The sequence below is a fragment of the Nicotiana tabacum genome, chromosome 10 (assembly GCF_000715075.1).
Source record: "Nicotiana tabacum cultivar K326 chromosome 10, ASM71507v2, whole genome shotgun sequence".
Taxonomy (NCBI): domain Eukaryota; kingdom Viridiplantae; phylum Streptophyta; class Magnoliopsida; order Solanales; family Solanaceae; genus Nicotiana; species Nicotiana tabacum.
The window spans coordinates 113383202-113398530 of NC_134089.1; the positions used below are offsets into that span (position 1 = coordinate 113383202).

A 15329-nucleotide genomic window follows, 5' to 3' on the forward strand; every position below is an offset into this window, starting at 1 on the left:
GTACTATGCTTGTTTAGAGAGATTGAAAAGGTAATGGGGATTGGGTAAGTCGGAAAAATAGTTTGGGCCTCATAGGCAAAAAAAAAAAAAGTAAATCCTTTGGGCTTGGGTATAAAAAGGAAAATAGTTTGGACTAAATGGGCTTGGGTGATTGTTTTTTAAACTTGCATATTCATATTAATAGCCTGTTTGGCCAAGTTGCAAAAATCAGCTTATTTTGATAAGTGCTTTTTTTCAAAAGTATTTTTCTCAAAAGTACTTTTGGTGAGAAGCGGTTTGTGTTTGGCTAATTAGTTTAAAAAGCACTTCTGAGCAGCAATTAGTGTTTGACCAAGCTTTAAAAAATTGCTTCTAAGTGTATTTTTCTCAAAAGTGCTTCTCAAAAAGTGCTTTTGAAGAGAAACTACTTTTTTCTGCTTCTCCAAAACTGCTTCTGCTTATTCTCAAAAGCACTTTTTTTTTCTTTCCAGAAACTTGACCAAACACCTCATAGGTCGGTACAAGTTACAACTATCACAAAATAGGTTTGACCAGTTAATATGCTATTGACTTATAACTCTAAATAGTTAACGGTTTGTGGCCTGGGCATTTGTTGTGGCTGGCTTGCCATATCCAATCTCTTTGATGTTGGTTTAAGTTCGTTGATGATATCTGTCATGACCCATTTTCTTCTATAGGTCGTGAAAGCGCCCAATATCGCCGTTAGGCAAGCCAACGGTGAACTAGCCATGTATTTATTCTTTTCAATAATTTCAAAGTAGTTGATTTTTATCTATTAAGTAAATAAGAAGTGAAAAATTTAATAATGTAAAGTGTAAAAAATTAAAAAACAAGTGCGGTGAAATAAATACTCAAAATCTATCAAGTATCTACTAGCATGTTTTCAAGACTTGTGTCACAAGTGTATGAGTAATTAGTAGAATATAAAAAATACTATGCTACTGTCTGAAATAGAATAGACAGAAAGTAAATACAAAAGAGAGATTGCGGGTGCTCCAGAACGGCCTCAGAAAGCAGATCATCACTAAGTCTCGGGGTAATGGGGGTACGTGCCGGAATGACTGCTAGATGCACCTGCGTCAAATCCTGCACGATTAGTGCAGAAGTGTAGCGTGAGTACATAAACAACATATACCTAGTAAGTATCTAGTCTAACCTAGAAGAAATATTGATGAAGGGTCTACACATCTACTATGAGCGAACAAATAACAACAACATATCCAGTATAATACCACAAATGGGGTCTGGGAATGGCAGTGTATATGCAGACCTTACCTCTGCCTAGCGAGGTAGAGAGGCTGTTTCCAATAGATCCTCGGCTATGGGCTAACAAATAAAATACAGAAATTCTAAATAAGCATAGAATATGTGAATAATAACACATTATCAAGCAGTGAATAAATGATTCTTTAACTGATAGAAGAATTCAAAAATGTCCAACAACCACCTACTAACTCCAAATTAATTTATTTCATTAAATAAATTATAACCTCTCAAGCCATAAAATAATATCAAGTGTAATCGAGCTCCGAATATTATCACGCACGATTTATGCCGAGGTCGTATGGACCGATCCAAATACTGTGTGCACTTCCGAGGGACGACACGAACCATAGATGCATCTATTATACTGCCAAGGCGAACGGCCTACTCCCATGAGAGTAGAGAATTTTACCTCGCTCGTGAAAGTACTTGCGACGCGAGGGGACATGAATTTAATAAAGTTATTATATATTCCTCAAATCTTCCAAAAATAAGAAATCTAAATTCAAAAATTTCAACTTTGAAATTCCTAGTCTCAGGTCTATTCAAGATACTTAATATACATAATAAACACAATAGTACAATTAAAGCATGATGTGGGTCTAAGACTATCCGGACATATAATGGGATTTAGCTACGCATGGACTCTCGTCACCTAGCGCGTATGTAGCTCCCCACACAAGTAATACACAATAAGATACACCTAAGAGGATGAGTTCCCTCTTACAAGGTTAGGCAAGAGACTTACCTCGTTCTCAAGCTCATTTCCGGTCCAGAAATCCCCTTTAAATCCTCAACTTGGTGTCAAACAACCCGAAACTAGCCAAATATAATATAAATTAATCAATACATGTTCAAAGTTCATAATCTAACTATTAGAGTGATTACCCAACCCAAGATGGAAGATTCCTAAAATTTACCCCTGGGGCCACTTGCCCAGATTTCGAAAACTTTTGAAGATGAATGTTACCCATAACCTCATGCGCTCAAATATAAAATTTTCACTCAATTCTATAATCATTTTCGTGGTTAAATCTAATTTTTATCAAGACCTAGATTTTTTAACTAAATCCAAAATTTCAACAATTTTACATGTTAAAATCTACCCACAATATGTGTATTAAACATACATTGGGTAGGAATTACTTACCTTAAAGTGTTAGGCGAAAACCCCTCTACGAAGAGCTCAAAAATCGACCAAGATGTGAAAGAAATGAACCAAAGAGTCCCGACATTAACCAAGTGTTAGGCGATCGCGAAGGCAATCTGCCCAAGGCCCAGGAGATGGCAAACCGCGAAGGCGAGGAACCACACGCAAATGTGAAGGCTGACGAGCCTGAGCTTCCCGAACGCTGGGTCCATGTTGAACAATCGTGTAGCTTATGTAAAGATACGGTGGAAGATCCAATAGTGAGTTTGTGACCCTGACGTTACTTAGCTGAAATTTAATTTGACAGATTTCTCCTTTTTGCATTTAGTACTTATTTTTCATGTTGTCCGTTCAAGGTCCAAGAACTTGGAGCACCTTTCAATTGCTCATTGTCAGCCTGAATGTTGCATGTACACCCTTTAGACACTGAGATATTTATCAAAAGTACTTTGATTGTTGCAGGTTACTTCTTGCACACACGTGTTTTGCAAGACGTGTTTGATAAACTTTGCTGAAAGTAGGGGAAAACTGGCATGCCCTTCATGTGATAAACCCCTTACATTTGACTCCAATGCAAATAATGATAAGGGGGATTCTAGTTCTAAGCCTACTGTCAAAGGGTTTAGGTCCTCAAGTATATTGAACAAAATTCAGCTCGATGAATTCCAGACAAGCACTAAAATAGAAGCTTTGGTATGCAATTACCTTATACTCTATCATCATATTGCTCCTCAGTTTGCTTTTCTTCTTTGCAAAGTGAGGGGGTATGCGCAATACAAGTTTGATGTTCATTTCTACTTTTATTGAATGTAGAGGGAAGAAATTAGGTTGGTTGAAAGAGACGGTTCTGCAAAAGGAATAGTTTTTAGCCAGTTCACGTCGTTTTGGATCTGATACACTATTCTCTTCATAAGGTAACATATGAAGATACTTTTCTCCATTCATATTTCCCCCTAGCTCCTTTTTTTCTATCTGTAACAAAAAGAAACTTGTCTTGTGTATATTCGGGCAGTCGGGCATCAGTTGTGTTCAATTAGTTGGATCCATGTCTATGGCTGAAAGAGATGCTGCAGTTACCACATTTACTGAAGATCCAGAATGCAGGATACTTCTTATGAGCTTGAAAGCTGGAGGTGTTGCCCTCAATCTTACAGTTGCATCACATGTAAGGGATCTATTTTCTTTCTCTGTATACGCCGACTCTGGTAACCATTCTAAATTCGAAAAGGCTTGTGCATATATGGTGTTGCACTCTTCAGATTTCCTGTTATTTGGTTCATTTGGTATATCCAATTTCATATGCTAGGTTTTCTTGATGGATCCTTGGTGGAATCCTGCGGTGGAGCTGCAAGCACAAGATAGAATCCATCGAATAGGGCAACATAAACCAGTCAAGCGTGTTTTGCATTTCTTGTACTTTGGATGCCGTTGACTGGAGAGCTTATTATTGTTTTCTAATTTTGCAGGATTGTGAGATTCGTAATTGAGGATACAATTGAAGAAAGGATCTTAGAGTTACAAGAGAAGAGGAAACTATTTTTTGAAGGGCAAGTAGTACTGTCTTTTTCTTACCGTCGTTTATATGGTTGCATGTATTTGACTAAAGGATATGGTGATGAGTTGAAATTATTTTCATACATTTCCTTCAGTGGGAGAGACCTTCAGAAGTTATGGAAATCAAGTAATTTTCTTTTAGATGTTACAACTGATAGTGAGAGCTCATTTAAAGCCTGTTCATGTCTTCTCATTCAAATAATTCTCAAAGATAAAGCATTTGATGAATGTTATTGACAGCCTTTCTGTTGCGTTTTGCTTTTGAGTTCACTTATTTGCTCCCACTCCCTCCCTCCTCCGCTCTTTCTTTCGAAAATCATTTTCCTCTAACTGTTTGTTTTCCCTCTGACATGCTGAACTTCCAAGTTTTTGATTGCAGGACTGTCGGTGGTTCTTCAGATGCCTTGGGAAAGCTAACAAAGTCAGACTTGGATTTCCTGTTTTATCGTCACTTTTAAATGTTTTCTGTTTCTTCAGTTTGGCAAACAAATTCTCATATGCTTTGTATAGCTTCTAGCAAAAATTTTGTACCTAGTGTTCTGACATTTGCCCTTAGGCTGTGCAGCGTTTGATCTATCCTGAGTGAGTTTCTGTTGCTTCTGAATCACAGTGATTAGTTTCATCAATTGTAAATTGTTCTAATTGTTTCCAAATGTGGTCTTCCATTTTAAACTTCACCAGCATGATAGAAATTGCATTTGAATGCATATCTCAAGGCAGGTCATGGAAATGTGCATCTCTATTTGCCCTTGGTCTGTTACTGTTACATATACATGGTAGTTTCCAACTTTAGGCCCCTTCAATTCTTTCGCAAATTTGGTGCAGATAAGCTTATTCCGTTCAATTGTTAGACTCTTCAACCTCTCATCTATTTCTCATCATCATCATGCTATATTATTATCACAAGACCAAAGTTGAAAGACGAGAATAACCCTATAAAGCTAAAGTACTATAATACCCTTAAAAATAAATAAATTATTACTTAACTCTTATGTACAAAAACGTAAGAAAAAACAGTCCACAATAAATATTCCTAACAATCACCATAATGTTGTAGTCGAGTCTCTTTCACCTCTATCCGTTTTCATACTATTGAACAGTTACACATAAATAAGTTCAATAACCTAAGCATTAATAAGTAGACTTGAACAGTTAGACACAAATATGTTCGGATAACCTAAGCATTAGAGCAAATGAAGAGACAGACAATTATTAGTAGAGAAAATTAACGTCTTAGGATCATCAATGCACCTGCAGCTCATGAGAATGTCAAGGAGTTCAAATATATAGTTGCTTTATTCATGGTCAATAGATTGAGAACTAAGGATAGCTAGGGAGTAGGCGGCAGCAGGGGATGAATGAAGTCATCAAGTAAAATAATTAATCATCAGAAACCTTGTTTACTACCCTATTTTTCAGTATCTTATCCTTCACCGCAACCCTTCTCCCCCTCCTCTTCCATCACGTGGATTCATAGGGGTGTGCCGATATGCTGAATAGCCAGTGAGCTCCCTGTTTATGAGCATTATTGTGTCTCTCTGCTTGATATCTAAGGAGTTCTATACAGAGAAATTTGTGTGTTCATAATGTTTATCTTTTAATTTATTTGTTACCATTGGAAGTAGTATACATATAATTCAGAATTTCAGATTTTAATAATTTTTAACAAAATGTATTAGTAGGCATTAAAATTCATTGGAAATGTCTATGATATTAGCATTGTACACGCAAAATATTATTTTTGTGGTACAAGCACATGCATCCAAAGCCTATTGCTAATTAATAACCAGTGCTGGCTCAATATATGTATGCAAGTTGGATTCTTTATCTATCCTTACATTGAACTCTACTAACCGGTCATGAAAAGAAAGCAATAGCACATGTACGAGATTGATTGTAGGAACAAAGTTCAATAGTACTAAAAATATCATACGACTTGGAACTTTGCTGCTGGTATGGTAATTTTATTTGAAAAATGAATGTCAATCTACATATATAGGTAGTCTTAGTTTCTTTTACATTGTCATGTCAAATTTAAGAAAAACTTAAAAATAATTGTATTTACGTACATTTTAGTAATCTAGGATTTGTAGTACATAGGTGCACTACTAAAAAAGAGTAAGAGAAAATGTATTAATTGGGAATTGATCCCTCTATTCCCCTTCGTAATTAACTCAACTTTCAACTAAGTCCACATTTAATCTTCTTGGAACATGGGCGCCTAATATGATATCAATTTCAGAAAATATGTACATAAAATATTTAAGTTTACGAAAAGACCATGAGTTCACGTGCCCTATATTTTTACCTATAAATCCGCCCCAGAAGGAAGTGCATCATTCATGTCAAAGAAATTCAGACCTTCTACTATCAAAGCTCCAAATATCTAAGTTGAATTACCCAATTACCAAAAAAAGTGCAATGTTCATTTTACCCTTCATCTAAAAGATTACTCCTATCAACGTAGAAAATATAATTAAAAAGTTATATTGGATTTTAAAGTTTGCTCTAAAATTGTCATGAACTTATTATGGTTCTTGGTTAATTGCGAATTTCTTCCTTTATTTAGTTAGCTAAATAGGATCACATTAATCAATTTCAAAAACTTACATTTTTCTATTTAATTTTTATTGTATAACGTAAACATAGTGTTTAATGGAGTAACATTTATATACTCATTGATAGGGGTATACGTGCAAAGCGCGTGCCCAGAAACTAGTACTATAAATAATTGATACTGAACTTTTCTTGAAGCTCCGGATGAAAGAAAGACTTGCAGCAAATGGAAGATGAGATGTTCGAACTTGATGTTCACTAAACAACTTTGCCGTCTGCTAAGGTTTTGATGGAATTCTTTAGTTACTCAGGACAAAGGCATCCAATCAATATTGATGAATATTTAATAGTTCTCAATCTCAGCTGCATTATGAAAGAATATAAAGACAAAGGTTCATTTCTAGCAAAATGCTCTAAAGCAAATTCAGAAGCACCAGATTGGATCTTAGTTTTGTTTCAACAAAACCATCAAGATACAAAACAATTGGAATAAGTACAAAAAAGAACATGATACATGTTAGGAAATCATTCACACCAAGGTACACACACACCCAAACACACAATCGTTGCACTCAACTATTCACAACTGCACACTGCTTCCTAATTTCACCAGCAGAGCCAGTCTTGACTTCAATCCTGCCCATTTTCTCCATTGCCTGAGCAAATTCAGCATAGAATTGTTTGAGTGATCCTTGTACTAGCTGGTTGATGTATGACTTTGTTGTCGCACTTGTAGTCAAGGGCTGCATCAGATTGGAATAGCCCTCTTCTCTTGAGCAGAAGCTTAAAGTAGCTAAGATCAAGTGTCCTGAAACTGCCAGGATCCATTTCAACAATTGTGGTATTGTCATTGGTTGATTTGCATTTCCTCGCCTTAAGATTAGCTGCATATTCACTGTCTAGAGATGGATCTTCTGTGCCCAAAACTCCAGTAAAATTGTATAAACGTGTGAGCAATGAGAGATTCCAATGGTATGTGCACCTAATAACATATTATTCATAGTAATAATGTTTTTTTTTTATTTGTAGAGAAACTAAATTTATGGAAAATCTCAATATAGAAGAACTAAGTAGAAATTTGTACTAATTTAAACTTACCAGACAATAGGACCAAGTCTTTTAGGTCAAGACCCTCGCTAGCGAAAGACATCTGAAGACTGGAGAAGTTACTAGTTGGAGGAAGGATGTTTGCCAAGGCCTCGGACGCGTTTGATATTCTGCCATCTCTTCTACCAGTTGGTACATTCCAGTAAGGGCCTCCCTATCATACAAAGAAGTAAAAGGGAGACAATGAGACAAGTAAATACAAGTTGTAAGTTGGTTCAAGTTTTGTACTTACTGTGACCACAACAGAGTCTCTAGCAACCAAGGCAACAATATATGCACAAGAGACTACTCCAGGACATTCAGCTTCAACTATTTTCTTCACACCATCAATGAATGAGAAGCCTCTCAATGTTTGATTAGGGCCAACCACTTTGTCTGTTTGGTGATCTTGTGCTCGACGTGAAATTCAGAAGTACTGAACCATCATAACCCTACAAATACTCAGAAGAAAAAAGAGAAAATTAAACTGCATTACTTCAAGATGTTACTGTTTAGTGAAAATATTGTTGCATGTAAAATACCTACCCTGACAAAGCAATCGTGGAAATGCAGTCTGAGCAAGGCAGCTGCAAGAGATGGAGCATTTGGTATGTGCTTTTGCACATAATCTTGAATTATCTTCTCAACTTTTGGACAGCTCTTGGCATAAAAGTTGAGCTGTAACTGAGCATGGCTAGAACCTACTAGAATACACAACACTAAAAATTACCCAAATGGCCAAATTTAGCCATTTTAATTACTTACTTCTTTTTGCAACTTTTGAAAGAGGTCTATTTCTTTGTTCGAGTTGCTACACACATCAATTCCAAATAGATCAGAGAGAATTTATAGACACATTGCTTTAGCTAACTTGCATTTTGTTTGTTATTATTGGCTATTGAATGTTCATATTAAGTGGGATTAGTAATATAAACAACTCTGTTGTTCCTTGAGCCGAGGGTCTATCGGAAACAGCCTATCTATCTTTATAAGGTAGGGGTAAGATTTGCATAAACAGTAGACCCCATTTATGGGATTACACTGGGTCTGTTGTTGTTGTTGTAGTAATATAAACAACACTTACATTATCAGGCCATTTGCTTATTGTTTTTGTTCTGTGTATTAAGAGATAAAAGGCATTTGGTATTAGTAGCTCAATGTGGGGATCAAAATATGTAGTATTAGTTCGTATATAGGAAAGGTTTTTAAAGCAAACAACTTCACCTGAAATTAAACCACCATCCTCTTAATGTACTTGGGGATAATATTTTAGTATAGTTTGTTCATTTAGCCAACTAATTTTCAATTTCATGTTAGCAGTTTCATTTGATCTAATATTGAATGTTAGGTGCCTGAAACATTTCCTACAAGTTCTTTCTACAAAAATAACGTTTAATTTTTATATACTTGGAAACAAATATTAGACACCTGAAACATTTCCCACATGTTCTTTCTATAAAAATTTGTTTTTGTTGCAAAGTGGCTTAATTTACGTTCCAGATTACAAAGAATGGAGAGATTAATTCCAGAAAATTTGAAGTTTAGCAAGTCTAATTGATTGGTGGAGGAAAACATTAACGTAGGCATTATGTTAATATATATATATATCTATATTATATTAAAAGCACGAAGGTCCTTAGCAAAATGTCGTTTGCCTTTTTTACCCTTTAAAAACAAAATTTACATTGGATAAAATTATAAAATCAAAAAAATTTCTTATATTTAGGAATTCTAAATAAATAAAAAAATCTAATATAATTTAGTGTTTAATATCTTCTCCTAATAAAGATACAATATATTAAGACATAAAAGAATACAAAAAAGGTAGGAGGAAAGATTTTTGTTGGTTTCCAACAAGGAAACTTCACGTTTTATGTGGTATTTTTTTTCTTTGTCCTTGTTTAATCAAAAAGACCAATTTTTCTTTTCATATGATTTATTTGTTGTTTTTAAAATTTGAATCATAAGTATTTTATTAGAAGCTTGGTTGTTAAATTCGTTAAAATTTACTATGGCATTAAGTTATGAAATAGTAATTATTGTTTAAAAAATAGTAATCATTAATTTGTGATAAGAAACTAATTATCATAATTTAATTGACAAAATTACCTCAATGCATATGTTAAAATAAAATAGATGGAAAATGACTTTTATTTTTGGTCAAACAAAAACTAATATTATTACCGAGAAATTTTGCTACATAATTTAACTTTACAAAACAAGAATTAGTTAGTAAATTCATCTTGTAGCTAATAGGATTTTTTTATAATATATAGCTGATTCTGTCACTAAGTAGGATTAGCGATAAATTTTATTATTTAACTACATAATTTATCTATTGTTAATTTTTCTTCTCTTTGTAGTTAACTTGTCTTAGAATACATGGTACCTAGATGACTATTTTGATACGAAATTAATATAAAAGAACGAGATACATAATAACACTAAACTTTCAATTATCTTGGTTGTTGTCGTGCTTAGATAGAACATCCACTATTTTTTGTTACTAAGTAGGCTCAATATTTGTCATATTCAAGAGCTTATATTTTTAAAAATCTTATTGTTAAGGGCTTATATTTTTCATAATTTTATACGGATCGATAGAAGGTACATGCGCATCGCGCTTATCCTAGCACGAAGACCCTTAGCGAAATGTCGTTCGCCTTTTTTACCCTTTAATATAGATTTTATATTGGTTATAATTATAATTTAATTATTCTACTAATATTTAGGACTTAAAAGTCAACTAAATTTTGGTCATTAAATCTTCTCTTATTCGGACTACATATATAGAAACTAAATTTTAGGAATTTAACACCAAATAAAAATTTACTTATAAATCCTTTCCTTAAATAAATTATGTAAAGTAATTATGACATTTTCACACGTGCATTAGACAAAATGTGTATAAACGTGTTAGAAATCTACTAAGAAAATTTTAGATCTAATTTTAGGTCTTCAAAAGTTAAAGATTACTAATAATATGTAAACCAAACTTAAACATACTAGGTTGTGTATGAAAATATATATAAATAAGATTAATACGACATGCTTACATTTTGAAAATAATAGTAGTATTTTTAATTTGAAGTAATAAGTACTATAATGTACTTTAAGTTAATTATTTGAATTAATTGAATATATATTGTAAATTTATACACATATTAAATTAAAAATCGATTACAATACTCGAAAAGTAAAACATATATAAGATAAATTTATATATTGAAATTAATTAAAATAAATTATATACATTTATTCATAAGTAATTTAAAGTAGTAGTTAAAATAGCTAAAAGAAAACATAGTGAGCGAAAGGTATAAATTGATATTCCTCATTGAATTAGCTATACAAAATCAATATTCTTTGTTGAAATAAATTTACACATTTATTTTAATTTAAAAATAATATTTATATAATTTTTTAAAAGTTTTATACTCATTTAGATAGGTTACACGCGCAATGCGCGTACCGTAAGACTAGTACCATATTAAAAGCATGAACTCCTTAATTAAAAGTTAAATTACTTAAATGCTCCTTTAAATTATATTAAAACCCTAATTTTAAAATAAAAAAAATTAATGCCTACAAGAGGGCCCAAGCAACGTTTCATGCTTTATTAAGAGACACAACTTACAACCATTCTGTGAGGGAAAAAACACATTGAATAGCTAATTCCAAAAGGTGCTATTGTTGATAAAATGATTGGTACCAATTATTGCCGAAATATGACAATATCCAAAGCGGATCAAATACAAGCATTACATATTTAACCCAACAAGTTGTATTTGACTTTATCGAGATATCTTTACATGTGCAAAAATACTTTAATATATACATATATACCTTAAACTTGCATTCATTTACCATTGATCCTGAATTTCACCTTTGCATTGCCTCTCTTCAATTTTTGACATTCACACTTTTCTCCACTATTTATTATTATGTCCGCCACCAATCCGTTCGCAACATTGCATGCAAATCAATAGATAAACAAAACTTAATCCATTTGATGCCTTTGGGTTTGCTTTTAGGAATTATAGTTGAAAGGTGGTGACTATTTTTCGGATTAGTTTCTCCATCTATCATGCTGCTATAAACTCATTTTTCTTCAATGTCGGAAAATTTGATTGGCAATGGATACGGATTACGCACGAATCTGCTATATCCATTCCTACAAACGACTGAAGTAATTGATCTAATCTAATCAAAACTACCTTCAACTTTATATACTATTTAGTTATCCATTATATTTAATTTTCATTTTGAATTCAGCCACAGAATCGACAAACAGTACCTTGCTTCTTCAATTAAAAATTTGGTGACAAGTGTCAGCTTCTAGAATTCCTAAAGGTACTTGCCAATATTCTTTTATTTCTTTCTAATTTAATGTATGTATTTTAGATTTAGCTTAGTAAGATGAATGAAGGAGAAGCACTGTTCAATACCGTAATATTTTGGAACTCTAAGACATCAAATTGGAAACTTAATGCTAATCAAGATAGTGTTGAGTAAACATAGAGAATTAATTTTCTTTTTATCAAAATTAATAAGAAAGGTGCAATTCCGTCTTCAACTGAGTCTACTCGACTGATTCATCCACTTGAAATTTGTGTAAAAATTACTAAAACTTAAAATTTATACGGGGAACTTTAGTTGCTCCAAAAAAAAATATGAACCTGAAGATGTTGATGCTACCACAGTTGAGGAACAAGATGAACAAAGGAAGAGGATGAAAAGAATCAATGAAGACTAACGTTCGCTAAATAAAGATTAGTGATCTTTCTTTATAATGGAAGAAATTATGAAATAATTTGATTTTTGAAGTTGTATTTAACGAAAAGTTATTATTGTTGGTGTATCAACCTATATATCAAATTTCGTGTTTTTCTTCACAAGAAAAGCAACTTGTACTGGCCTAATATTCATTTTGATCCATAATTATTCTATTATTTCTATTTTATTGATTTTCACATATTATCTATCTCCTTATATATGAAAACAATTATTCAATAAAAAAAAGTATCGGTGAAATCGGTTCTATAGATATAAGTCAAATCTATATTATTTTATGTTAAGCTAAATGATTGAGGGTGCGTTGTAAATAAACTTATTTTATTGGTCTGACGATGTTATCTTGTGATATTCTTTTAAGATTATCAAAAGTTGTATGTGATAGATCCACATTGATCATATATAAAATCTTATAGTGTATACTTTTACGTATAATTATTTCCTCAAACTTTTGTTTTTAATAATATTGATATTATTTTATAAAACTGTATATTACATAACTTGATATACACGTGCAATGTACGTGACGAGAAACTACTATAAATTAACGTAGGCATCTCTCAAAAGCTAGGTTTCATCTATTTTTTTCCTCCTTTTTTTGATCATTTAAGCCAAATGTTTGATTGAAAAGATACGCTCATTAACTGAGCCAAGCCGTTCATTCAAAAGGCACACCCATTACCTGAGTTACTGAGCCAAACATTTCGTTCAAAAGGCATGCCCACTTATTTTAGAAGCGTAACGGTTTTTTCTTCCATTTTAGTAAGGGGCAAACACTTGTGGTAAATACAACCAAAGACCGAGTAATTTTATACTATTACTAGATGGTGGTGTCCGTGCTAAGCACGGCCATATGCCCGAAATCAACATGATTATAGAAAAGGTTCAACATCAGGAAAACGTGTCATTAAGAACACTCAAACTAAAAGTTTGAAAATGGATTAACATTTCCAACAAATGAAAGTAATAAAATACTTTCATGATAAATAAAATAGATTAATATTTCCAACAAATTAAATACTTACATGATAAATAACCACATAATTGGATTCCGACGATTATAAAAGACCAAGGGATTTGAATAAAACGCTGCTAAAATAGAAACGAATATTAAAAACAAAGAAAATACGAATGGAAGCTTCTACATCTTAAAAAAACTTAATTAAAATGTTCAGTTCTTCCATAGAACCTCCAAAATCAAAGAAATCTTCAACCACAGTAGTACTGCAGTGTCTGCACCAAGGCTACAAGATTAAAAAAAAAAAAAAAATATTTGCTAAAGATAAAGATTGAAAGCACTCCCTCTCTGTCTATTGGAATCAATCAAATGAAATCAAAACGACGAATAATGAGCAAAGGAAATACGGCCAACCCCCTTCCCCTCCCCCCACTCCCCACCCCACAAATACCTGTTAATGACAATATATACTTTAAATGGTCATCCATCCTCCAAATATTCAAACTTTGGGGCTGGTAAGGTACCCAAAGGTACTCAGATACTTCTTGCTAGCTCTCAGTAAATTATTCATACCTCGCCATCAACAATTCTCTGCAGAACTTCTATTTCATGTGCAAGTTGTAGTCCTCAGATTCAGAACTTCTGTATCCACCTATATCTGATACCAAATACCAGTTGTAACACTTTTACCAAGAGAGCATAATTTTTACTAAGAGATTATTTGAGCATATGTCTATCTCACGTGCATGTTGCTAAATTTGACTACTTTCATGTTATCAATCATTCACATCATCCTCAAATGATCTATTGCTTTTATGTGATACAGTTAAGTCTTCAAAATTAGAATAAACTCCTTGCTGCTACTGTTTAAGGCAATCTAGAAGTAACTTATTTTACTAACTCTAATGCAGAACAAAAGTAGTGAAAGGCGATTAAAGAAAATAGCAGAATATGTGTGCAGTAATGCTAACATGTGGAGGCTTTCTATTCCAGAAACTTTAGGGATACTGAATGAGTTCTTCTAAATGCCCATTGAATTTACAGAAAATAGTCAATACTCAATACAAATATACATGTACAGAATCAGTTAAAAGTTAATCAAAGCTGCAGGAAATCCTAGAATAACTATCAAAGAATCTAGTACTTTCTACCGAAGTCTGTAGTGACACGACAAAGATCATGATTTTTCTTTGTTTTAAACAAAGAATGAGTTCACCCCCCTCCCCCACCAAGGTCTATCTCCCTACGCGAACACGGGTCTCCTCACGCGAATGCAGAGGCCACAGGTCCCAGACCTTCAGGAAAGGGGGAAAGAGGTTGCAAACACGTAGAGCAATATCAGCCCCTCACCTTTACCTTCTCCGCAAACACGACACAACCCTCGTGATCGCGAAGAAGGAAACCAGAACCAGCACACCAGATTTTTTGAAGAAGGAAACCAGAACCAGCACACCAGATTTTTTGGAACTTAGCTCCGGGCAGTCCGAAACTCACCCAAGCCACCCGAGACCCCTCCAAGTGCATCAATAAGTCCATAAATATAATACGGACCTGCTCGAACTCTCGAAATGCATAAAAAACATCAAAAGTAAGAATCGCACCCCAAAACCAAATTGAATCAAATTATTAACTTCAAGTTTTCAACTTGCTCTGAACGCGCCGAATCATACATAGAATACTCAGAATGACACCAAATTTTGCGTGCAAGTCTTAAATCACAATATGGAACTATTCTGAGGCTCAGAATCCCAAACAGGCCTCGATAACACCAAAACCTACTTCAAACCAAATCTAAAGAACTTGAAAAACTTTCAATGCGTCAAAACGCTCCCGGGTCATCCGAAACCCGATCCGAACATACGCCTAAATCCAAAATCATCACAAACCTACTGTGACCGTCAAATCCCGATTCCGATGTGGTTTAGTTAAAATGTTGATTCAATTCAAACTTAAACCTTTAAAGCCAAT

The 15329-nt window shown here is 33.5% G+C and overlaps 1 protein-coding gene and 1 pseudogene across 1 annotated transcript; one reads left to right on the top strand and one right to left on the bottom strand.

The window, feature by feature from the left end:
* The first annotated feature begins 2419 nt into the window (after nt 1-2419).
* Nucleotides 2420-4541, top strand: LOC107787079 (ATP-dependent helicase rhp16-like). The gene is made up of 5 exons (XM_075223605.1): nt 2420-2673; nt 2876-3106; nt 3227-3327; nt 3426-3578; nt 3720-4541. The coding sequence occupies exons 1-3, from the start codon at nt 2548-2550 to the stop codon at nt 3305-3307; spliced, it is 438 nt and encodes a 145-aa protein (XP_075079706.1). The 5' UTR covers nt 2420-2547; the 3' UTR covers nt 3308-3327; nt 3426-3578; nt 3720-4541.
* Nucleotides 4542-6965: 2424 nt separating this feature from the next.
* On the bottom strand, nt 6966-8361 carry LOC107787092 (peroxidase 3-like; annotated as a pseudogene).
* Nucleotides 8362-15329: the final 6968 nt, after the last annotated feature.